The sequence below is a fragment of the Lissotriton helveticus genome, chromosome 1_1 (genome assembly GCF_964261635.1).
Source record: "Lissotriton helveticus chromosome 1_1, aLisHel1.1, whole genome shotgun sequence".
Lineage (NCBI taxonomy): Eukaryota > Metazoa > Chordata > Amphibia > Caudata > Salamandridae > Lissotriton > Lissotriton helveticus.
Genome location: NC_136057.1, coordinates 1,747,512,199 through 1,747,537,503, shown reverse-complemented (window position 1 = coordinate 1,747,537,503; position 25,305 = coordinate 1,747,512,199). Strand labels below are relative to the sequence as shown.

At 45.3% G+C, this 25,305-nt stretch overlaps 1 protein-coding gene across 2 annotated transcripts in view; it reads right to left on the bottom strand.

Annotated features, from left to right (window-relative positions):
* Positions 1–1,573: 1,573 nt before the first annotated feature.
* Positions 1,574–25,305, bottom strand: part of LOC144752019 (sphingosine 1-phosphate receptor 1-like) — a 103,021-nt gene continuing 79,289 nt past the window's right edge. For both annotated transcript variants that reach the window (XM_078639979.1, XM_078639985.1), the window contains exon 2: positions 1,574–3,847. In XM_078639979.1, coding sequence (XP_078496105.1) covers positions 2,301–3,458 — 1,158 coding nt within the window. In that variant the 5' untranslated portion in view covers positions 3,459–3,847 and the 3' untranslated portion in view covers positions 1,574–2,300. The remainder of the gene's footprint in view (positions 3,848–25,305) is intronic.

The following is a 25,305-nucleotide window of genomic DNA, read 5'->3' as shown; positions in this document are numbered from 1 at the left end:
GCAGAACTCGGCAAAACAGTGCTCTGTCTGTGTGAGGAGAAAGCCCTTCCCCCAGCCCCACAAGTCAGAGTTCCGTATTTTTAAACCCTGTGGGGAAGGGCACGCCCTCCACAGAGCAGGGGGGTCCATTTGTCACCCTTGAACCACAGCTGTAGAGAGCAGGGTCCTACTGGGTAAAAAAGTATTTCAAAACAAGCATTGGCAAAGCGAATATTACTTGCTTTTTTGACTTATTGGCTTCGCCAATTGAGAATGCTGTGCAACTATGGCAACAATTTTAAACAATGGGAAAAAGAGTGCAATGATGCGTTCACAACAATATGCGTCATAACGCTATGGCGGCTGAGCATGATGATATATGTGTGTGCATGTGTTACCATACAAGCATGCGCATGTGGCATGACACGGCCACCATTATAATTATTTTATATTTACCATTCCAAGTTGGTGATACCACTTGCAGAGGTACATTTTAAAAACAGAATTTAATGATGTACAAAAGTGCTTTAAAAACCGAACCTGTGGGGCCTTAATTCTCTAACAGGTCTAAATAAATGCACACAGTCCCATAGGGCCTGCCCTAGCATGCACGACTTTTAAAAATGTTTCTGGTGCTAATTCTTTATAGGTGTCCTATGAAAACTGTTGAATATCTCAAATCTTGATGAAGATTCAATGGGTTCTACAGAGCAGAGCAACAACAAAAATGGTCCAGCCTTAGTATTGACAGTAGGCACCAATTCATCAAGGTGTGTGCTGAAATCAACCCTCTAACCTCTAGGTGTGCAGATTCTTGTGCCAGCCTTCACAGCTGGAAAATCCACTTTTCTGTGCTGAGGGCATTCTGATTTTGGAAGAGCATCTCCAATAGCTTGCAGAGTTGGCCAGTAAGGAATATGTCAGTGTCAGATTAAGGAGGCATTAATTCAACGTACATGCATTGAGCCTGCCTTTTCAGCCCTCTACATGTTCTGCCCTCCCAAATGAAATCTTTTATGTGAGGGAGGTAGAGGTTCTCATGATCTTCCCTTTAACCAGACTAATGTTTACAGTGTTCAGTAGAATATTTATCAATTTACCCAAGGATGTCTTTAATGTACTTTTAGTTGCTAACCCTGTTTATACAACTTACTCTGGCTGTAGTGAACAGTAGGCTCACTAATAACACTGCTGGGCTTTAGCGCTATGGATAGTAATAACACCGACAGCCAAGAGGAGGTATCCACTATTAATACTGCCAGCACCGAACAGTACACACTACTAACACTGACAGTCCTGCGAAGTGTGGTAAACAACCTTTACAACGCAACTTTTACCACGCAGTGCCTTTACAACGCAACTTTTACAACGCAGACCATTACAACGCATTGCGCTGGGGGGCGCTCTAGGATAGGGAATAGGTTTAATGTACTATCCAACACCTTCCCTACTATCCACGGGGACTGGAATTGGAATAGTAAATTAAACAATTCACTATCCAGCGCCTAAAAGCACTATGCGTTGTAAAGGTATTCGTTGTAAATACCGCGTTGTAAAGGCATGCGATGTAAAAGCATGCGTTGTAATGTCATACATCCGCGAAGTGTACACGCTGCTAGCAATGTCTGCACAAGCAATGTACCCTCTGTTGACACTGTCAGACCTCAGCAGTGTACACACGGCCAACACTGCTAACCCTGAATAGTGTAAACACCAGTAATATTGTCAACCATGTGCAAAATTATAACCCTGTGGTTACTTTGTGACTGGGCCATCAACAGTCTGGTACTACAGCAATACAATCCCCGGCTTCAGAACTCTTTGTTTCACAAATACCCGGCTCCCCTCCCTTTCCGTGCTCCCCCTCAGTTTCACTCTGTCCTATTTTAGAGATTCTCAACTTAGTCCATCCTCTGCTAATTTTATTGTTTGTGCCATTCCTGTGACCTGCAAAAGCCTCCATTGACAGATAAAGTGCTGTGTTTTCAATACATTTGTGTTAGGACACCCTGGCAAGGGGATCTTGCTCATTTTCCTTGCCTTCCACATTGCTTTTCCAACATGGACATTAATTAGAGATCCAACATCCTTATGGGAACATGCATATTAGTCTTTTTTTCTGTACAAAAAGAATCCTCAAAGAGGATTATCCGTCAATGTTTTTGAGCAAGTTAATATGGAAGTACATGTTCTCCCAAATAGTAGCTTTATCCCCCTCCCATTGGTAGGATGCTGGGAAACCTTTCAAAATCCTTCATTTAGACATACAGAACCTGTGGTGCTGGATGTATCAACCTGTAAGCGACAACAGGAGTCAGTACTCAGTACACCAATGTTCTGGGCGCCAAAGCCTTTATGGTTGTCGGGGTCCCATTGCCTGTGGACACTGTGGTATCCAGCCCTTCCTGTTTGTGGGACGACTTCTCTGACTTGCTGGTGCTGCACTCCAGGATGGGAAAGATGCCAAAGCGGCGGGTCTGGCCCTCCTCGGTGGCCACACACAGGCAGCAGAGCAGTTTGGCAATGGCCCTTCGCATGTCCTTACTGGTCAGAGTGTAGATAATGGGGTTGAGCAAGGAGTTGATCATAGCCAGCCCCAGGAAGTAGTCTGCCCGGTAAAGGATAGGGCAGGCCAGTGCCTCACAGGACACGTCGAAGAGCAACAGGAAGAAGAGGGGCAGCCAGCAGGCCACAAAGGTGCCTACAACGATAGTCAGCGTCTTGAGCAGAGCCATGTACTTCTGAGACTTCTTCAGCATGCCCTTGCGAACGCTACCCAGTCGCTGGCTGTTGAACTTGACAATGCGGTAAATGCGAACATAGAGCACCCCAATGGAGATCAGGATGGCGATGAAGACGGTAATGCAAAAAAGGATATAGTTTTTGGAGTAAAGTGGCAGGACAGTGGAACACTCGGGCAAGTTCTGAATGCAGTTCCAGCCTATGACGGGCAGGACGCCCAGGAAGACCGATGCCAGCCAGCTTGCTGCAATCAGAAGGAACATGCGGCCCTTCTTGTCGCCGTTGTAGAGTTTCATGCGCACCATGGTGATGTGACGCTCTATGGCAATCGCCAGCAGGCTGAGAATGGATGCCGCCAAGGTGATGAAAACCCCCCCTTCGCGGATAAACCAAAGGATGGGCGTCAGTTTCAAGGTGTTGGCCCCTGACAGGATGATGTTGACGGTGTAGGCGATGCCGGCCAGAAGGTCAGACAGCGTCAAGTTCCCTAGCAGGTAGTACATGGGTGAGTGGAACTTCTTGTTCTTCCAGATGGCCAAGAGCACTATGAGGTTCTCAGCCACGATGAGCAAGCAGATGACCAGGAAGACGATGGCTTCGGCCTTCAGCCCGCCCTTGTATTTGCTGGTGGTGAGTTTCCCAGTGTAGTTGTAGTGCAAAGATATGATGTCGTTGTTGTGGTATTCCCTAAAAATCCGGACCAGTCTGGTGGGCGACTCCCTGGTGATGAACTCCATGTCTGCAGCGGAGGGTCGCGCGGGGCCAGCCTTCGACCTACGGGCTCTCCAACTATTCGACGCTAGCCGCCGCTACATGATGACATCACCATGTTTGTCCTTTGTGGCGCCAAAATATTTTCACAGCGAGATCCTTCAGAATCTTGTTTTGTGTTGTGCAGTTGGCGTTTAGGAATTAAAGGTGCAAAAGCAAAGCTTTGTTTTTGTTGTTCTTTTTACCACCAGCCTCGAAAGGGATTTGTGGTTGCGGGACAGGAATGTGTCCTGTGTACGTGGGATTCCTTGGCGCTGTTCCTGTACCGTCCAGCTGGTGGCAGTGTTGTCGCGCTGCAATTTCCGGCTTTCATGCAGGTTTCGCTTGGCTGGACACCAAATGTTGGAATTTTATCCTGAATAAAGTAGAGAAAAAAACGTGTTAGTGGTATTGTAAACTGCTGCAGTTCTTAAGCACCATAGCTGTAAAATAGCCCACATTGTTTAGGGTTCTGTCCCCGTGCCCCAGCCTCAGTATTTTGTTGTTGAATAATGGACAGTTTGGGGAATTTGGTATAGCTTAGCCCAACAGTTAGTCAAATAAATCTTGCTTTCAGATGAATGTGTATGAGAAACATTTACGTATTTTGGAGAGTATTTGTACATTTGGCATGCATTCTCAAAAACCCACTAGATTTTATTATTCGGTGTTTTAAGGCGCTCAGCCCTAGAATGGACTCTGGGAACGGTGCCACGTGTCGGCTGTAGTGCACTGTGCATATATGAGCGTGGTGACCTCATTCAAGTTATCGGAACCCTATAATTTTCTGGAAACTTGACCTAGAAATACCCACACCGCCTCCCACTTCCCGCTTTCCAGCATTTTTGTGGAACCTTCTGAAGGGTTGTGTTAAATCTGTGGTCGCTGCCTTCGAGCAGGGCGAGAGAAGAGGGGAGAGAAAGAGAAACAAGAAAAGGGAAAGAGAAAACGGAGACGGAGGAAAACAAAAGAGTGTAGAGTGAAAGGCGCAAAAGACAGAGGAAGACAGAGAGAGAATCGAGTGAGAGACGAAATAGAGTGATCCCGAGAGAGAGAGCTTAGTTTTTCTTTGCTATCCACCTTCTTTGTATGTTGTTTCCATGCATGAATAAAGCAGTGGGTCACTAGTGCAGTGTCAAATTGTAAAACCTGTACACTAATGTCACACATAAACACAGTTGGAACGTTCTGACATCATATAAAATTGATAAATTATTGTATGCCCTTTCACAAGTCCTGTGTCACACAGATCTTTGAGACACACTCAAACAATCAATCAATCAATCAATCAGGACATTTATATAGCGCACTACTCACCCGTAGGGTCTCAAGGCGCTAGGAGGGGGGGTGCCGCTACTGCTCGAACAGCCAGGTCTTGAGCTTCTTCCTGAAGGCGAGGTGGTCTTGGGTCAGGCGCAGGTCGGTCGGGAGGGAATTCCAGGTCTTGGCGGCCAGGTAGGAGAAGGACCTTCCTCCTGTTGTCGCTCTTCGGATGCGTGGGACATCGGCGAGGGCGTGGCTGGTTGATCTGAGGTGGCGCTTGGGAGCGTAGAAGTTGATTCGGTTGTTGAGGTAGCTCGGGCCTTGGTCGTGTAGGGCTTTGTGTGCGTGGGTGAGGAGACGGAAGGTGATTCTTTTCTTGACGGGGAGCCAGTGCAGGTCTCTCAGATGTCCGGAGATGTGGCTGTTTCGTGGGAGGTCGAGGATGAGTCTGGCTGAGGCGTTCTGTATCCGCTGGAGTCTCTTCTGGAGCTTGGCGGTGGTTCCGGCGTAGAGGGCGTTGCCGTAGTCCAGTCGGCTGGTGACGAGGGCCTGGGTGACGGTCTTCCTGGTCTCGGTGGGGATCCACCAGAAGATCTTCCGTAGCATGCGTAGGATGTTGAAGCATGATGAGGAGACGGCGTTGACTTGTCTGGTCATGGAGAGGGAGGAGTCCAGGATGAAGCCCAGGTTGCGTGCGTGGTCCGTTGGTTTGGGTGCGGTGCCCAGGGCGGGGGGCCACCAGGAGTCGTCCCAGGCGGAGGGCGAGGAGCCCAGGATGAGGACCTCCGTCTTGTCTGAGTTCAATTTCAGGCGGCTGGTAGTCATCCACTCGGCTACATCTCTCATCCCTTCGTGCAGGTTGGTTCTGGCGGCGGCGGGGTCGTTGGTCAGGGAGAGGATCAGCTGGGTGTCGTCGGCGTAGGAGATTATGTTGAGGTTGTGTTTGCGTGCGATGGCCGCAAGGGGGCTCATGTAGACGTTGAAGAGGGTGGGGCTCAGCGAGGATCCTTGGGGGACGCCGCAGATGACTTCGGTGGCCTCTGACTTGTACGGTGGTAGGCGGACTCTCTGTGTTCTTCCGTCGAGGAAGGAGGTGATCCATTCCAGTGCCTTCTCCTGGATTCCGATGTTGCCGAGGCGCTGTACTAGGGTGCGGTGGCAGACAGTGTCGAACGCCGCGGAGAGGTCAAGGAGGATGAGGGCCGCTGTTTCTCCGTTGTCCATCAGGGTTCGGATGTCATCGGTGGCAGCGATGAGGGCGGTCTCGGTGCTGTGGTTGGCTCGGAAGCCAGACTGTGAGGGGTCGAGGGATCCATTCGTCTCGAGGAAGACGGCCAGCTGTTTGTTGACGGTCTTTTCGATGACTTTGGCCGGGAACGGGAGGAGCGAGATGGGACGGTAATTCTTGAGTTCGGTGGGGTCCGCTGTAGGTTTCTTGAGTAGAGCGCTGAGTTCCGCGTGCTTCCAGCTCTCCGGGAAGGTGGCGGTGTCGAAGGAGGTGTTGATGATGTCCCGCAGGTGGGGTGCGATGACCACGTCGGCCTTGTTGAAGACGTGATGAGGGCAGGGGTCGGTTGGAGATCCGGAGTGGATGGAGTTCATAGTGCGGATGGTGTCTTCGGTGCTGATCGGAGTCCAGGCGCGTAGGGTGGTGGTGGGTGGCGTTGCTGTGGTCGTGGCATGCGTCGGTTGGATGCTGAAACTGTTGTGTATGTCCGCGATCTTGTTGTGGAAGAATGAGGCGAGGGAGTTGCAGAGGTCTTGCGATGGGGTGATGTCGTTGTTTCCGGCGTTGGGGTTGGAGAGCTCTTTTACGATGTTGAAGAGTTCCTTGCAGTTGTGTGCGTTGTTGTCTAGCTGGTCCTTGTAGGCATTTTTCTTGGTGGCGCGGATCAGTTGGTGGTGTTTCCGTGTGGCGAGCTTGAGGTTGGTCATGTTGTCCATTGTTGGTTCCCTTCTCCACACTTTCTCGAGGGCTCGGCAGTTCTTCTTGGAGCTCTTGAGTTCGTCGGTGAACCATGGGGCTTTTCTGCTGCCGGGTCTGCTGGGCGGGGTCCTCAGAGGGGCGAGTTCGTCCGCGCAGTTGCTGATCCACTTAGTGAGGTTGTCGGCGGCCTGGCTGGGGTTCGCTGAGCCGGCGGGGGGGGTGCTGGCTCAGGGAGGCGGTGAGCTGGTCGGCTGTGATCTTGTTCCAGCTTCTTCGGGCAACCTGTTGCTGGTGGTGGTGGATCGTCGTTCTTTTGAAGGTGAAGTGGACGCAGCTGTGGTCCGTCCAGTGGAGTCCTGTGGCGTGGCTGAAGGCGATGTCTTTGCTGGATGAGAAGACGGCGTCGAGGGTGTGTCCGGCGAGGTGGGTGGGGGTGGTCACCAGCTGCTTGAGTCCGAGGTTGGCGAGGTTGTCGAGCAGGGTGATGGTGTTGCGGTCGCTGTTGTTCTCCAGGTGGAAGTTGAGGTCCCCCAGGAGGATGTAGTCGGCGGAGGGGAGGGCATGCGGGCTGATGAAGTTGAGGTTCCGTGACGATTTTATTCGTGTTTGTAACATTGTCGTAAATACATAATTTTGGTATCAGTGAACCGCAAATGATCCATTTAGTATATCCTGGTGTTTTCGCTATGCTACGAGCAAGAGCACTCCAGTTACAAACACATTTCTGTTCTACCCATGGCATCTATCTTAGAACACGGAAGCCATTTTGTATTCCTTGCCCTCACATAGTCAATGGACACGCAATGACCTCTTTTTCATCTAAGGACACGTAGGCTTTACCCGGCGATTCACCTTGCAAGGGACACGTGCACCTTAGGCCAGCAACGCTGTGGCAGCATGACTCGGCAAGAACTGCCTCCCCAGCCTGAGGCCAGTCCTGCTATACTGGTTCTTGTGTTCGTTGGCCTGATCATGATTAGGCGGCCGAAGCTGGTAACCGTGCCCATTTACGACCCACAAACATCTCTTATCCTGTCTTTCTATCTTCTACACCTGGCTCTGCTCCTTTCCTTCTGGGCCTTTATTAGGGGGAGGTAACGAAATTTACGATGAGGCGGTCCGGGTCTTGAATGAGAAATTGACATGGGATTATGATAGAATAGTGGGAACCCCTCATTCGTAATGTTTTGACATCAGATACTGTTGACGATTCCTGTGCAACGCCAAATATTTATTGTTTAAGACACGAATGTTTAGAACTGTGGTAACATGTAAAGAATTTGCCCCGAGCAGAATATTTAGTATATAAGGAACAACCCTCTTTGTACAAATTGAACAGGCTCCTAGACACTGCCCGTGTGCAGTTTCTGTGACTTCTGTGTCCCTGCAGTAATAAACCTTTGGTCTTTGATGCCACCATCGAGAAGCCCGTGTTTCTGTTTGTTTGTGCACCGAGACAGGTTGAACTCCGGGGTCTTCGGGTGTTGTCCCTGACACCTCTGGACGGAACCAAAAAGTCCAGAACTCCAATTGGCGCCCAACGTGGGGCGACGTCATTCGGTACCGGTCCAAAAGCCTGAAGAGTTCGAGGAGCTTCGTGTGAAGATTTCAGAGGGAGGCGCCCCACTTCATCGATCCCGGCATATCGCAAAAGTGGCCCCGACGTTCTCTTCCACGAGGGTTCCCGTTCAGACGGCTGCAGTGGTCCGTTGCCTTGACCGTCGCCCTGTCTTGGACCCGAGGTGCAGTCCTCAGTACGGCGAGACGTGACGGGTTTCTCCTTGGTGACGTCTTCAGTACCTCAGTTAAGTATTTTGTGAGGGTTGCTCCTGTTTGGATAATCCTTTTAGTTCTCAGTTCAGTTCAGTTCTGTAAGATTATCACTGGTTATTCTGGTTACGATAATCATTCTGTTCAGTTCGGGTATCGATACATTTGTCAGTTCTGGTAGGCCTAAGTTCTTGGTTCAAGTGCGCACCCTTTTGTTTGTATTTTGTCTGTTCTGTGTTCCGGATTATAAAATGGTAAGTCGGAAAAATTGTATGTTGTCTTGTTTTAGTTGCAACAGTGATTCCCAGTTAGAGGACTCGTGTTTGGTTCCTCCGATTGGAACTCCTCTTTATGATCTATATTGCAAATTTGGTGTGGGCCCTATCTCTTATAACGAGGTATGGATCCACTTCACAGAGAAAGATGGTGTCCTTAGTTGGCCACTGCATGGTAGTTTTGAACCTGAAATTCTCGATAATCTAGAAAGAAGGTTGTTTAAGAAGAAAGCCCGGCCGGCAATGTTTGATTCTTTCCGTTATTGGCGAAAAGAATCTAAACAGAGAGAAATTAAAAAGTTGAAGAAAGAACAAAAAGAGCAAGAGTTGACTTTAGAACAGTCTGCTAAGCAGCTGCAACTCAACGAGTCTGAAAAAGCGATGGAGGTGGCCAATAGAGAGCGTAATTTAGCGATAGACAAGTGCTATCCTGCTTTGCCATCGAGTACAGCTAAGATAGTAGAGGACCCTGAAAAGGATCCCCTGTTGTCTTACTTGTTACGATCACCCCCACCGTATGCACAGGGTGCTACGGCTCCACCTATACCGAATGTTCAATTACCGGTTGCTGGACAACCTGGTGTCCCTGTTCCCGCTCCCCTGAATCAAGTTCCTGTACCTCCTGTGGTCAATATTAATGTTCCTTCGACAACCCCTCTTCCAGGGTTGCCGGCTTCTTTACCTATGCCTGTGTCGCTCACACCCGCTAGTTCACAAGCTATTTTGCCCGCTACTCCTACTGTTCCTGATCTATCTGTCCCAACTGCTACTCTATTTACTGCTTCTGCTAATATTATGACTCCACTTTCTGTTCGTCGGAGAATCACTGATTCTGTCTCTAATATTCTATCTCCCTTCTATAAAACTCTCATTAAGACTCCTACCTCTGACTCTGTGCAGAGACGTAGTCAGCTTCCCAGTACTGAAGAAAGAGGAATACTAGATTCGACTGCTCTTAGATGGGTTTCAAAAGTTGGAAGATATAATGTACAAGATGTATTAGATACATTTATGCAATGGAATGAACCGACACAACGATATGTGTTCGATGAAATGTGTTTCCTTCTACGTGAGGAATTGGAAGAGGATGACCCTGAATCAAATCTAGGAGAATTAATTAATGTTCAGAAAGAGTTTGCTGCAGGTATGATAGTCGGTCAAAATATAAAAGAAGCGATGGAACTGGTTCTAAGTTATAGGACCGACTCATCCCTTCGTTCACCGAGAGAGTTAGAGAAACGTAGTACGAAACAAAATCGTCAATACCCAATGAGAGAGGTTCCACCAATTTGGCGTGAAGCTGTGCAAGCTAATGCACCGCTTGGTATCGCAGCCGCTCCGGCCCAATTCCAGAGAGTATGGATACATATTCCATGGAAGCGAGCTGAAGTATTAGCAGTGAAACAGGCCTTGCCAGATCCGCGTAAAAATCCTGCAGGATACTACAAAGAGTTGGCTCAGACAGTTGACGCTTGTGTATTAAATCTAGCTGACATAGATCTGCTATTTGGTAATGTAGTACCACAACCAATTTGGGCTAAAATTCATAAAGAGAATCATCCAGTTGCCCTAGGTGGTGATTGGGCAGCTATAATTGCAGCGGATGGTCAACAAATAGGTGGTTCTAAACCTGAACCCTTAATTGCTAATTTGCCTGGTAGAATAATCGATTTAATGAAAACCTTGATGCCAGCATTGCGCGTTAACTGGGACAAATTGTCCGCGTGCAAACAAAAGAAAGACGAAAGCGTCTCCGACTTTTTCACAAGATTTGAGGAGACTTTCGTGGATCATAGTGGTCAGGATATGAGCACAGAAGGAGGCCAGAGATTATTTGTTGATAAATTTGTGCACAATCTGTTGCCAGAACTTAGTGGTAAATTAAAGAATTCTGAAAGTGCGTGGGCTGTCTCTACGACTGCACAGATACTTGCGACTGCCCAGTACTATGAAAATAGGGATAAAGAGGAGAAAGAAAAATCAGATAAAAAGACGAAAGATTTAAAAACTAAAGTACTTTTACAGCAAGCTTATCCGCCTCGCACGAATCAGACTAACATGCAGCAAGGGTCATATCAAAGAACGGATTATAATTTTCAAAGGCCACAATACCAATGGAATCAATGTGCTTATTGCAAAATGGAAGGTCATTACAAAAATGAGTGTCCTGTTCGAACGCAAAATAATACTGCGGCTGCTCAGAGAGGTCGTGGTGGTTATATGCAAAATTCTAGAGGTCGAGGAAGAGGTGCTATGCCTCCGCAGACGAGTGATCGCCCTTCTAATTATTTCGACCAGCGAAATGGACAATCTGCCCAACAGAATAGGTCTCCACAGTATCATGTTGAAGACTATTATGAAGCTAGTGAGGAAGGTCAGCAAAGTGAGTACTAGGACAGCCATGGACAAAGAGAGGGAGTAGTATCAGTTCCAGTAGATCAGAGTGGGCCTTATGTCGCAGTAGCAACATCAGGTATAGTCGAACCGTTTCTGTTGGATACTGGTGCAGCAAAAAGTTCTATCATACATGCGAAACTCCCTGGCGCACCTTTGTCTGGCTCAACAAACGTTTCAGTAGGTTTTTCGGGCGCCCCTGTTCATAACCCTGTTTCTGGTCCTTTGTCTATTTCTGTTGGACCCTGTCAATTGAAAGCACCCCTGATTTTGACGACAGGTTGTAACGAAAATCTGCTTGGTTTAGACTTGTTAAAACGCCTATATGCGACATTATACTGTTCTCCAGAAGGAGTACAGCTTACGTTGGGTAAAAGAATAATCTCTCCGATGTACTTGTCGATGGATGCGCTCCCACCAGAGCTGCGTTCACTCCCTGATACCCTTTGGGCGACTGGTCCTAATGATGTAGGTCTTTTGGAAATTCCACCATATGTAGTAACTCTGAAAGCGAATGTCAAACTTCCACGAATTCCACAATACAGAATCTCTAGTGAAGGTGAGCGTGCGCTCCTACTGATAGTACAAGATCTGATCAAGAAAGACGTTATAGAAGAAACTAGAGGTAATGTCTGTAATAGTCCTGTACTGCCTATTTTGAAACGAACTGACCCTACAAAACCTCCAGTATATAGGTTTGTAATTGATCTCAGAGAGGTTAATAAAATTGTGATTCCACAGTTTCCTGTGGTTCCAGACATTACTGCATTGTTAACGTTGATTCCTGCTACAGCAGCATGGTTTTCGGTTGTCGACTTGAAAAATGCCTTTTTCAGCATTCCGATAGCAGAAGAAAGCAGAGATATCTTCGGTTTCTCTCTAGGAGGACGAAGCTTCAGGTTTAAACGCGCTCCACAAGGCTATTGTGAAAGCCCATCCATTTACAGTCAAGCATTAAAAAGCCAGTTAGATTCCTTCGTACTTCCTCCTGGTTCTGCTTTAATACAATATGTTGATGATCTTCTAGTGGCTGCTGATGACAAGGAAACTTGCAAAACAGCTACGATTTCTCTATTGCATCATTTGTCAAATTTGAATCACAAGGTGTCACCTTCAAAAATGCAATACTGCTGCCAAGAAGTGACCTACCTAGGTCATCTCTTGTCAAAGGAGGGAAGGAAGTTGACCCCAGAGAGAATAAAGGCAATTACACAGATGAATGTTCCTAGCACGCAGAGAGAAGTACGTGCCTTTTTAGGTATTACCTCATATTGTAGGCAATGGATCCCAAATTTTTCTCTTTTGGCAAAACCATTGGTAGCCTTGACTGGGAAAGGTGTTCCGAGTCCGGTACCATGGTCTGCTGAATGTCAGCAGAGTTTTTCTGAGTTACGAAATGCACTGTGTTCAGCACCTGTATTGGGTACACCCGACTACAGTAAGCCATTCACGCTCTATGTCCATGAGAGAGAAGGTTGCGCGTTGAGTGTGTTGACACAGAAATTTGGTGATAAACAACGCCCTTGTGCGTATTTTTCATCAACATTAGATCCAGTAGCTAGAGTGTTGCCTAGTTGCTTGAGAGCTACAGCCGCAGCTGCAGCCTCCATTCGACAATCTGCTGGTTTAGTAATGAACAACATGCTAGTGGTTATGGTTCCTCATGCTGTAGATACACTCATGAACCGAACCAAGACGCAGCACCTTACCAGTGCTAGATTATCAGGTTATGAACTGACACTGTTAGCTAGTCATATTCAGATCAAAAGATGCAATGTATTGAATCCAGCAACATTGTTGCCGACTAGCCAAGAGTCGAGTGATTCCGAACCACACGACTGTTGTTTCAAAACTGAGGAAGAAACAAAAGGACGAATTGATCTAAAAGACACTCCGTTATCAGATCCAGATGGAACGTTGTATGTTGACGGGTCTTGCTTCAAATTAGAGAATGGTGATGTGACTGCTGCTTATGCAGTAACGACTTTGAGTACGATTGTGGAGACTGCAAGAGTGAGTCAGAATTCTGCCCAGGCTGCAGAATTGATCGCGCTAACAAGAGCGTGCGTTTTAGCTAAGGGAAAGAGAGTGAATGTGTACACAGATAGTCAGTACGCGTTCGGCGTGGCCCATAGTTTTGGCCGTTTGTGGAAAGAGAGAGGTTTCATTACGTCCCATGGGACTAAGATTCAACATGGCCAGCTAGTTAATGACTTGTTGGAATCTCTAACCTTGCCGACTGAAGTTGCGATTGTGAAATGCAGTGCTCATAAAGCAATCACGGATGATGTTGGTCGTGGGAATGCTTTTGCTGATGAGACTGCAAAACAGACAGCTAGAAATATGATGAGTAGAATGTATGTTGCAACGTCTGCAAGATGGATTTCTGAGTCTGGAATGTGTGAAGACACAGTGGAAAGCGTGAAAGAAATTCAGAAAGAGGCGACTGAGGAGGAAAAACTTGCATGGAGAGAGAGCACGGGTAAATTGGACTCGAGTGGGTGTTGGATTGACTTGTCGGAACAACAGCGTTGGATGTTGCCTGATGCGTATGTGCTTGCAGTAGTAACGATGGCACATGGAACAGCACACATCAGTTCAAAAGGGATTTGTAAGATGTTGGCTCCGGTATGGAAGAATGATGGGATTAGTAAGTGTGCAGAGAGAGTGGTGAGAAATTGTATGGTATGCTTGATGCATAATCCTGGCAAGGGAATCCCCACACCTGCAGGTCATTTCGCTCCTCCCTCCTGCCCCTTCGAAGTTATCCAGCTAGACTTCATTCACATGGATCGTTGTAATAATCTGAAATACGTCCTAGTGGTAGTTTGTGCTTTCTCCAGATGGATCGAAGCATACCCGCTAAAAGACAATACTGCCTTATCCACTGCCAAAATTCTTCTTAAAGAATACTTCCCCAGATACGGAATGCCACGGATTGTATGGTCAGATAACGGAAGTGAGTTCGTAGGGAAAGTTATGCAGAGTGTGTGTGCCGGTCTAGGGATTAGACAGAAGTTTCATAGTGCGAATCATCCCCAGTCCGCGGGTTTAGTCGAGGGTTACAATGGCACCCTTAAACTGAAACTTGCTAAGATACAAGCGTCCACGGGTTTGTCTTGGCCAGACGCATTGCCTTTGGCTTTGCTATCAACAAGAGCAACTGTACATTCTAGAGTAGGGCTTAGTCCATATGAAATAGTTTTTGGTCGCCCTGCAAATGTTTGGGGGGTACCTAGACCAAAAGAATTCAAGCAGCTGGAATACCCAATGTTAATTGATTACCTTTTCGACTTGACTGCTAAATTGAGTCTTATTCACCAACAGGTTTTCGATGCATTGCCAAAGCCACCGGAGAGTCCAGGCCATCAGCTGAAACCGGGTGACCAGGTGGTCATTAGAAATTTTGCAAGAACGAAAAATCTTCAGCCCAGATTCATTGGCCCTTTTCAAGTCCTACTAGCAACGAGAACTGCTATCCGTGTGGCCGGAAGGAAGAACTGGATCCATACGACACATGTCAAACGTGTGCCTCTGCCACTTCCTTACGACAACTGGGTAAAGAAAGGAATCGGTGCCTCTGAAACGGAACAAGTCCCCAGGTTCATACCTTTCAGCGATGCAGAACTGATCACGGATTCACCAAATTCTGACTCTCCTCCTGAAACTGCTCTTTTTAACCCTGAACATTTGCCATCTGCGAACGTGAACATTGCAACGTCAGCTGAAAATACATTGTTTCCAGATCAGACAGCTCCTGCAAAACTGAGATACAACTTGCGACCTCGCAATATGGACAAATAAAGCAGGAAACTGCCTATTTTCAGATTTGAATTTTCTATACATTGCCTCCAGCCAGGAAGTTTGCTAATACTTTGTATTGTTTCTTTTTGTTTTAAAATTGCCTTGCCGTCTGGGTAGCCGTAGGGTCGTGGCTGTGTGCCTAGTTGAATCTGCGGGGGTCAGACACAAGGTCGATCTTTCTGTTAGTTCTGGGAACTCCCAGGGCTGATAGAGGCATTTTCATCTACGTACACATCATCAGTGGTCGCAAACGGTCGTAGAAGATGGAGCTTCCTGAGCTGCAAAGAAAGAATGTAATTTATGTTCGCAGAAATAGACTGTACCGAATACTTCACAGCAAATGCTTTCTAATGCAATGTGCAGTTACGTTTTTAATCGTTTTGATAACGTTGGTGGGTGGAATCATCTTTGGTGTGCATTTGATTTTCATGCCGGTAACTACAGTATCTCCCCTTGATCCTACTACTTCTACGGTTTCTTCTATGCATTCTTTTCACTCATTTCCTGAACACGAACAAGCTTGACGCTCAGAATTTATTAACAATACATTTGTACAGCTCTTGCATCAACACCAACTGGTAGTTAATACTACAGACTGCTGGGTGTGCGGCTTGATACCTCACACTATGGATAAAGACATTCCCTATCTAGTCTTGCCTTTTAGCTACAATGGATCATTTCAGGCCTTTCAGACCATTTTTTCATATGCCCTTGAGACCTATCCTCCGCGTCCACCACGGTCCACTAAATACAACTCAGCCAACAAAGCTTTAGTCCAGGGAATTATTGACATGATCAAAGACGTCAATAATACTCCATCTTACCCTAGAGATGAATTACGGGTGTATTTGAGTTGGAACTCTACAGAGTATCGCCTTAGTTTGGGAGAAAGCAAGCATAAAAGCTCCACTTCAGTTTGGGTCGTGCCTCACCGAGGTCAGGTCTGTTTGCAAGGAAATGGGAGAAATCTGAGAGCTCAGCTAGGGAGGAGTGAGTGCGTTGAGACTTACGTATTTCCGTCTAACTCCTCCCCTGCCTTCCTTACTGCTAGGGGTACTTACTTCATCTGTCAAGACAGAGCGTATACATGGCTGCCTGCTGACTTCTCAGGTTCATGTTATATTGCTCGATTGTTACCTCCGACATACACTGCTTCTTCAGATTATCACAAGACCAGAGTAGCAAGAGGTGTCTTCAGCAAGGAAGATACCGCTGGTCAGGAAGCTGGAGACTTCTTCAAAGGTTTCCTTCCATTTTGGGGGCCTATGGCCAATAGTAGAAATCTACGTCAACTAACACGGGTAGTTGAATCTACTATTACAGAAACTGCTGGTGCCCTTAGTAACTTAACAGCTGAGCTTCAGGCGGATCGTCTCATGACGTTGCAGAACCGAATGGTTCTAGACGTAATACTTGCAGATCGAGGTGGGGTATGCAGAATGATCCAATCGAGCTGCTGTGTCTTTATTCCAAATAATGCTCCAACAGTCTATGAAGCGATCTCTAAGCTACACAAGATTTCCGACTCCATACACGTAGACAAGGGAAACTGGTCCTTCATGGAGTGGTTTTGGACTCTGGTATCAGCGTGGGGATGGAAGGTTCTGATGGTCATTGGTGTCATCCTAGTATTTCTGTTCTCGTGCTGCCTTATTATCCAATGTGGTCCCGCTTTGTGTAGTCTTTGTGCTGCAACCTGTTTCAGAAAACCACCTGCATTAGGAGAAAAGACACGAGACAGGATGATGATGCAACAACATGTCACTGACCTAATGAGCATAGAGTTAGATTCTGACATACACTGAGTAATTGCCTATGTAAGGGCAAAAGGAGGGTCTGAGGTTCCGTGACGATTTTATTCGTGTTTGTAACATTGTCGTAAATACATAATTTTGGTATCAGTGAACCGCAAATGATCCATTTAGTATATCCTGGTGTTTTCGCTATGCTACGAGCAAGAGCACTCCAGTTACAAACACATTTCTGTTCTACCCATGGCATCCATCTTAGAACACGGAAGCCATTTTGTATTCCTTGCCCTCACATAGTCAATGGACACGCAATGACCTCTTTTTCATCTAAGGACACGTAGGCTTTACCCGGCGATTCACCTTGCAAGGGACACGTGCACCTTAGGCCAGCAACGCTGTGGCAGCATGACTCGGCAAGAACTGCCTCCCCAGCCTGAGGCCAGTCCTGCTATACTGGTTCTTGTGTTCGTTGGCCTGATCATGATTAGGCGGCCGAAGCTGGTAACCGTGCCCATTTACGACCTACAAACATCTCTTATCCTGTCTTTCTATCTTCTACACCTGGCTCTGCTCCTTTCCTTCTGGGCCTTTATTAGGGGGAGGTAACGAAATTTACGATGAGGCGGTCCGGGTCTTGAATGAGAAATTGACATGGGATTATGATAGAATAGTGGGAACCCCTCATTCGTAATGTTTTGACATCAGATACTGTTGACGATTCCTGTGCAACGCCAAATATTTATTGTTTAAGACACGAATGTTTAGAACTGTGGTAACATGTAAAGAATTTGCCCCGAGCAGAATATTTAGTATATAAGGAACAACCCTCTTTGTACAAATTGAACAGGCTCCTAGACACTGCCCGTGTGCAGTTTCTGTGACTTCTGTGTCCCTGCAGTAATAAACCTTTGGTCTTTGACGCCACCATCGAGAAGCCCGTGTTTCTGTTTGTTTGTGCACCGAGACAGGTTGAACTCCGGGGTCTTCGGGTGTTGTCCCTGACACCTCTGGACGGAACCAAAAATGTCCAGAACTCCAAAGTCGGCGATGTCCTCGCTGAATCGCGTGCGTGGTCCTGGGGGTCGGTAGATCAGGGTGCCTCTGAGGGTTGTTCTGGGGTCCGTGTGGATCTGGAAGTGCAGGTGTTCGGCGGTGGTTAGGGTGTCGTCGGTGTTGGTCGTGATGCGGATGGTGTCTCTGTGGATGATGGCGATGCCTCCTCCCGTCTGGTTGGCGGTGCGGTCCCTCCGTGTGATCTTGTAGCCCTCTGGGATGGCGATGGCGATGTCGGGCGCTGAGGAGGCGTTCATCCAGGTCTCAGTGAGGAAGGCGACGTCAGGGGCTGTGGTGTCGAGGAGGTTCCAGAGTTCGATGGCGTGTCTGTGTACGTAGCTGTATGTCAGAATATCGACTACGGAAATGACGTATTACAATGTAATTGTAGCAAAAGTCTTGACAACCAAAATATTGTGGAGGTAAATACAGATTTACTATTTTTAACTCCACATATATAGTCTCCCCATGCTACTAGCTACAAACCAGTAAATCTCTCTCTCTCTTTCTCTCTCTCTCTCTCTCTCTCTCTCTCTCTCTCTCTATATATATATATATATATATATATATATATATTCACTGAAAAAACCATAGGTTATAAACCATATATAGTAAGGAATTAGCATTTAAAAAACCTTACTTTACTCACACAAAACCATTGAAATTCCATATATAGTTAGTTGTACTAACTATATATCGCGCACCCGCAATCCACTGCTGATCATGTCACATATTACATCATTCATGACATGGTCAGTGACATCACTGATGACATCACTGATGACATCTCAAATGACATCACTGATGACATCACTGATGACATCTCAAATGACATCACTGATGACATCACTGATGACATCTCATTTGACATTACTGATCACATCACTGATGACATCATTCATGTGATAATACGATGAACCTCTTCAGACTCTAATATAACCTTAGATACACTCAGTGTAAACACAGACTCACAGATTGTCACTCATCCATGAAGTTACACACACACCTAGTCAGTCATGCAAACAATCAATCACACCTCCATTTCCTTAACTATACAGTTAAACACACCTTACTTATTCAAACATATACTAAAACATATTTACTCACTTATACAATCCTTGATACAAGTTCACAATCATCCATACAGCCACTCACACATTCACTGGCTCTTATGCACAGTTATTTATATATGTCAACTCTCACATGTACTGTATTTTACATATGTACTTACTTTGACATGTAGCACTGAGATATCTATTCACTCACCAATACAGTCATGCACACAGTCAACCGCCCATACAGCTGTTTCCACATGCACTTTTGAACCCATACATCTATGCAGAGAGTCATACACCTCCCAGCCACCCATACACACTCTCAGTCTCCCATACAAATACTTGGGCAACCAATCAATAACCCATATAGTTAATCATATAGCTACTGATCAACACATGCAGCAGTTTACAGAACAACAGACATAATGATGCACAAATTAAGACAGTTTAGTCACTAACCCATGCACTCAGTGAGACACATTTAATCACTCACTCATACAGTCAGTCATGCACCTACTAAATCCTTTGTTCAGACACTTCTACATCCACTCATTCTTCAATATGTAAGACATATTTTAACTTTACAGAAACATACAGTCACTGGATGTTGTCATCAGTGATGTCATCAGTGATGTCATTTGAGATGTCATCAGTGATGTCATCAGTGATGTCATTTGAGATGTCATCAGTGATGTCATCAGTGATGTCACTGACCATGTCATGAATGATGTAATATGTGACATGATCAGCAGTGGATTGCGGGTGCGCGATATATAGTTAGTACAACTAACTATATATGGAATTTCAATGGTTTTGTGTGAGTAAAGTAAGGTTTTTTAAATGCTAATTCCTAACTATATATGGTTTATAACCTATGGTTTTTTCAGTGAATTTTCAAGGTTTCGTAAATGCTAATTCCTAACTATATATGGTCTATAACCTATGGTTTTTTCAGTGAATATATATATATATATATATATATTATATATTATATATATATATATATATATATATATATATATATATATATATATATATATATATATATATATATAACATTTCTATGGCAAAATGAAACCCCTTATTTTGTTCCTTTTCAAATTAAATGTATTAAGTGTTACCACTTTATTCCAATCAAGATGACTTCAGGTGTGCCATACTTTTGTCATAAGTAAGACTGTTAGCGTTCTAGTTGTTCTTTAAAACACTCTGGGACATTCTGTCACTGGGCTATAGTTGGGCTACATCTGGCTGATATTTGGGCAACATTTGTTTTTTTTTGTCTCTGGCGGCCATCTTTGGGCTACATTGGGCTTCATTGGGCTTCATTGGGCTACATTGGGCTACATTTGGGCTCCAACATATATATAGCCCAATGTAGCCCAATATATATTTTTCAAAGTTAGTTTTCGTAAAAACCACTGGAGCATATATCTTGAGACATAGCAAAGGCACATCGGGCTACCAGTCCCTACAATTTTGCCAAGTTTCGTGGAAATCCATTCAGCCGTTCGAGCTAAAAGTGAGTCCAACCGCCCTATGGAAAACTCAAAGTTAAAAACACGTTTTGGGACCCCCCTTTTTTCTCGGCCCCCGCTTGACGAAACCCCCCCAAATTTTCAGGGGCTGCTCAGAAACAAAATGTTCAATTTTCCAGAAAATTTCAGCCAATTCCGTCCTCAAACGCCAAAGTTATTCAACATAGAATTTTCAAAAATCCCATAGGAAAAAAATCCTAACTATATATACCTACTGGCGACCGCCAGTAGGTAATATATATATATATATTATATATTATATATATATATATAACATTTCTATGGCAAAATGAAACCCCTTACTTTGTTCCTTTTCAAATTAAATGTATTAAGTGTTACCACTTTATTCCAATCAAGATGACTTCAGGTGTGCCATACTTTTGTTATAAGTAAGACTGTTAGCGTTCTAGTTGTTCTTTAAAACACTCTGGGACATTCTGTCACTGGGCTATAGTTGGGCTACATCTGGCTGATATTTGGGCTACATATGTTTTTTTTTGTCTCTGGCGGCCATCTTTGGGCTACATTGGGCTTCATTGGGCTTCATTGGGCTACATTGGGCTACATTTGGGCTCCAACATATATATAGCCCAATGTAGCCCAATATATATTTTTCAAAGTTAATTTTCGTAAAAACCACTGGAGCATATATCTTGAGACATAGCAAAGGCACATCGGGCTACCAGTCCCTACAATTTTGCCAAGTTTCGTGGAAATCCATTCAGCCGTTCGAGCTAAAAGTGAGTCCAACCGCCCTATGGAAAACTCAATGTTAAAAACACGTTTTGGGACCCCCTTTTTTCTCGGCCCCCGCTTGACGAAACCCCCCCAAATTTTCAGGGGCTGCTCAGAAACAAAATGTTCCATTTTCCAGAAAATTTCAGCCAATTCCGTCCTCAAACGCCAAAGTTATTCAACATAGAATTTTCAAAAATCCCATAGGAAAAAAATCCTAACTATATATACCTACTGGCGACCGCCAGTAGGTAATATATATATATATATATATATCAAAAGTTACCCGCAACAGGAAGGGCCCACACAAAATAGTAGCGCTTTAGGCTACCCACTGGGGCGGGGTATCGTTACGATCAGATGTGCATTTAAACTGCTGTTCTTCTGCCGCCAAGCCGAAGCCCATTGAAGAAGTGCATGAGCATGAAACGCGTCTGGGCGGCATTAATTATTTGTGTTTGGGCAGGTTTCCAGAGACTCTGCGGCAATCTCCAATAAATATTCTAAAGCGCTACTATCTGGTGTGGGCCCTTCCTGTTGCGGGTAACTTTTGATGGATTTGAAAACGGCTCTACCTGGGCCGTGGATTGTGCCCCGCTGCTGGAGCAGACCCGCGGAGCCTCCACCTGGGGGTTCCGGTATGCGGGACAAGAAGCTGTTATTGGAGGTAGTAAGGTGTTACGGAGGACTTGGGATCTGCTTGGCCACCCACTGGGGTAACACTGCTAATGAAAATAGTGACAGATTACAACAGCAACTCACTGAAGTAAGAATTATGCACTTCGGATACCAGCAGGCCGTGCGAACGGCCGCGCCCACTGGGGCGGGGTATCGTTACGATCAGATGTGCATTTAAACTGCTGTTCTTCTGCCGCCAAGCCGAAGCCCATTGAAGAAGTGCATGAGCATGAAACGCGTCTGGGCGGCATTAATTATTTGTGTTTGGGCAGGTTTCCAGAGACTCTGCGGCAATCTCCAATAAATATTCTAAAGCGCTACTATCTTGTGTGGGCCCTTCCTGTTGCGGGTAACTTTTGATGGATTTGAAAACGGCTCTACCTGGGCCGTGGATTGTGCCCCGCTGCTGGAGCAGACCCGCGGAGCCTCCACCTGGGGGTTCCGGTATGCGGGACAAGAAGCTGTTATTGGAGGTAGTAAGGTGTTACGGAGGACTTGGGATCTGCTTGGCCACCCACTGGGGTAACACTGCTAATGAAAATAGTGACAGATTATAACAGCAACTCACTGAAGTAAGAATTATGCACTTCGGATACCAGCAGGCCGTGCGAACGGCCGTGCCCACTGGGGCGGGGTATCGTTACGATCAGATGTGCATTTAAACTGCTGTTCTTCTGCCGCCAAGCCGAAGCCCATTGAAGAAGTGCATGAGCATGAAACGCGTCTGGGCGGCATTAATTATTTGTGTTTGGGCAGGTTTCCAGAGACTCTGCGGCAATCTCCAATAAATATTCTAAAGCGCTACTATCTTGTGTGGGCCCTTCCTGTTGCGGGTAACTTTTGATGGATATATATATATATATATATATATATATATATATTTCCAAACGAAAAACCTCCAGTCCTGGGTTTCAAATACAAATGAGAGCACTCCAAGCCATATATCGCGTAGGTTCATTCATGCATTTTATTCTCCGTGAAACCTCAGCAAATTCAATCCACAAACGCGTTTCGGCGTTTCCCGCCTTCGTCAGTGTAGATTGACACTGTTTCCCAATCACATTTAAACTAGTGACCATTAATAATCATGGTCACATGTTTCCTCATTGTATCGACATAAACAAAGGTACATCAGGTAATTCTTTCATTACTCACACGGCGGCCATCTTAGCACGGTAAATAATTCATGATAATGCAATGAATCATAACTATCATACATGATTACTATTACAAATTAAACTTTTTTGTGCATTCATAAGATATAATCCGCAACTTTGGTACCTATAGTATGATTTTCACACCCAACTCATGGTGAAAATCAAAAAATGTTCACAATGCAGAAAGTCACCAAACAGTCAAAATCAAAGTTCAATGCGGTTTTGACAATCTAGCCCTGGATGGGCACAACGATAAGCACATGATTGTAACACTAATACATCTAGTGATCCTCACTTTGTTGTAATACTAAAAAATGACATAATGATTCATAATGACAACTACTGTTTAGGTGACTAACGTTTAGACATCTCTGTCTATAATAGGAGACTATGTACATCAGATTCCAGGATTCAGAAAGAGTCCCGAGACAGAGACGAGTTCCTCAAATATGAGTCCACATCTCCTCTTCATTATTCATCCCCCCCGGGGTCTTGGTTTGCAATTGGATAATAAATCTTGATTCTAATGTTCTTAATTTCTTTATCCAATTTCCTCCTCTTTCTGTTCTGACTAACTGATCCAGAATGAAATACGTCAGTAAATTACTATTGCTGTCATGTACCTGCTCGAAATGACGAGCTACTGGGTAATTAGGGTCCTTCGTGGTAATCGCCCTCATGTGTTCTAGGACCCTCAGTTTGGTGGCTTTTACTGTGCTTCCTATATACCTTTTCCCACAGGGACATGTTAAGCAATAGACAGTATAGTCAGAATTGCAATTGACCAACTTGGTTATTCTGCCTTTCCTTTCCTTTCCTGGAATGTGATATTCCTTGACTTTTTGGGAGTTCTTACAGGCCTTGCACTTCATGCAAGGATAGAAGCCTGTTACCGTCATTTTTCGTTTTCTTTTCCTTTCATAGTGGCTATTTACAAGGTGATCTTTAAAATAATTCCCCTTTCTGTAAGTAATTAAGGGGTAATCAGATATTGATTTGCCGATCACAGAATCTGATTTCAGAATCTTCCAGTTCTTACGCATTATGTTGAAGACTTCTGGAGATTTCTCTGAAAAATCGGTGATTAATCTGATTTTTGTGTCTATGGGTCTGCGTTTCTCAATCAAAAGATCTTGTCTTTCGACTGAGGCACTCCTCATTTCTGCTTGACTTAAGATACCTTTTCCATAGCCTCTCTGTAAAAATCTATGCTTCGACTGTTCCTTGGCCTTCTCAAACTCCTGTGTGGTAGAGCAGTTGCGCTTGATCCGCAAAAACTCTCCCAATGGGATATTGTTCACGACACTGCGGGGATGGTAACTTCGTGAGTGCAATATTGTATTGCCCGCTGTAGGTTTTCTGTAAGCAGCGGTCTGAATCCTATCATTTTCCACATAGACCCGAAGGTCCAGGTAGAATACCTCACTTTTGCTCATGTTGCTCGTGAAGCTGAGATTCAAGTTGTTTTCATTTAGTTTTGCAATGTATCCCTCAGCCTCCTTCTGTGTTCCCCGCCACACCACAAATAAATCGTCGATGTAGCGGGTCCACAGAACGATATTCTCCATCCACCTGTCGTTGTCTTCCGCCCAGGCCACGTGCTTCTCCCACCAGCCCACGAATAAATTCGCGTAGCTGGGGGCGAAGCACGTGCCCATCGCGGTCCCCTGCAGTTGTAAATACAGTTTTCCTGCAAATAAAAAGATGTTATTTCTCAAACAGAAGTCTGTGAATTCCAAGAGCATGGTGTTATGGCTCCGGTACTTAATAGGTCTGAGTTCAAGGAAGCTTTTCATTGCCATAAGACCATCCTCATGCTTGATGCATGTATATAAACTGGCAATGTCTAATGTAATCAAGATCATATCTTCTTCCCATTTAACATCCTGTATTATTCGCAAAAAGTCCTTCGTATCCTTAAGATACGAGCTTAAGTCCTTCACGAATGGGGCAATGAAGCTATCGATATAGCTTGAGGTTTTCTCCAATAAACTGTCTTTGGCAGACACGATGGGTCTTCCCGGAGGCCATATTTTACTTTTGTGAACCTTTGGCAGGTGGTAGAATGTTGCCATTTGAGGAAAGTCACACTTGAGATTCTTCCAATCTCTGAAGTCAAGTATACCCTTGTTTTTCCATTTTTCAATTAGATCATGGAAGTGTTTGATACTTTCCATATATTTGGCTCTCTTGATCTCCACATAGTGTTCTTTTTTGTTCAATTGGGACCAAGCTTCATCCTCATATTGGCTGCGTTTTAGAATGACAATATTCCCCCCTTTATCACTGGGTTTTATAATGATATTCTCGTCTTCCTTTAGATTTTGGATCACAGTCCATTCATCTTTACTCAGATTTTTCCTCTTGTGGTTAAAACTTCCCATTTGGAGATGTTTCAACTCTTCGATGACCATTTCCTGGAAAGTGTCTATTG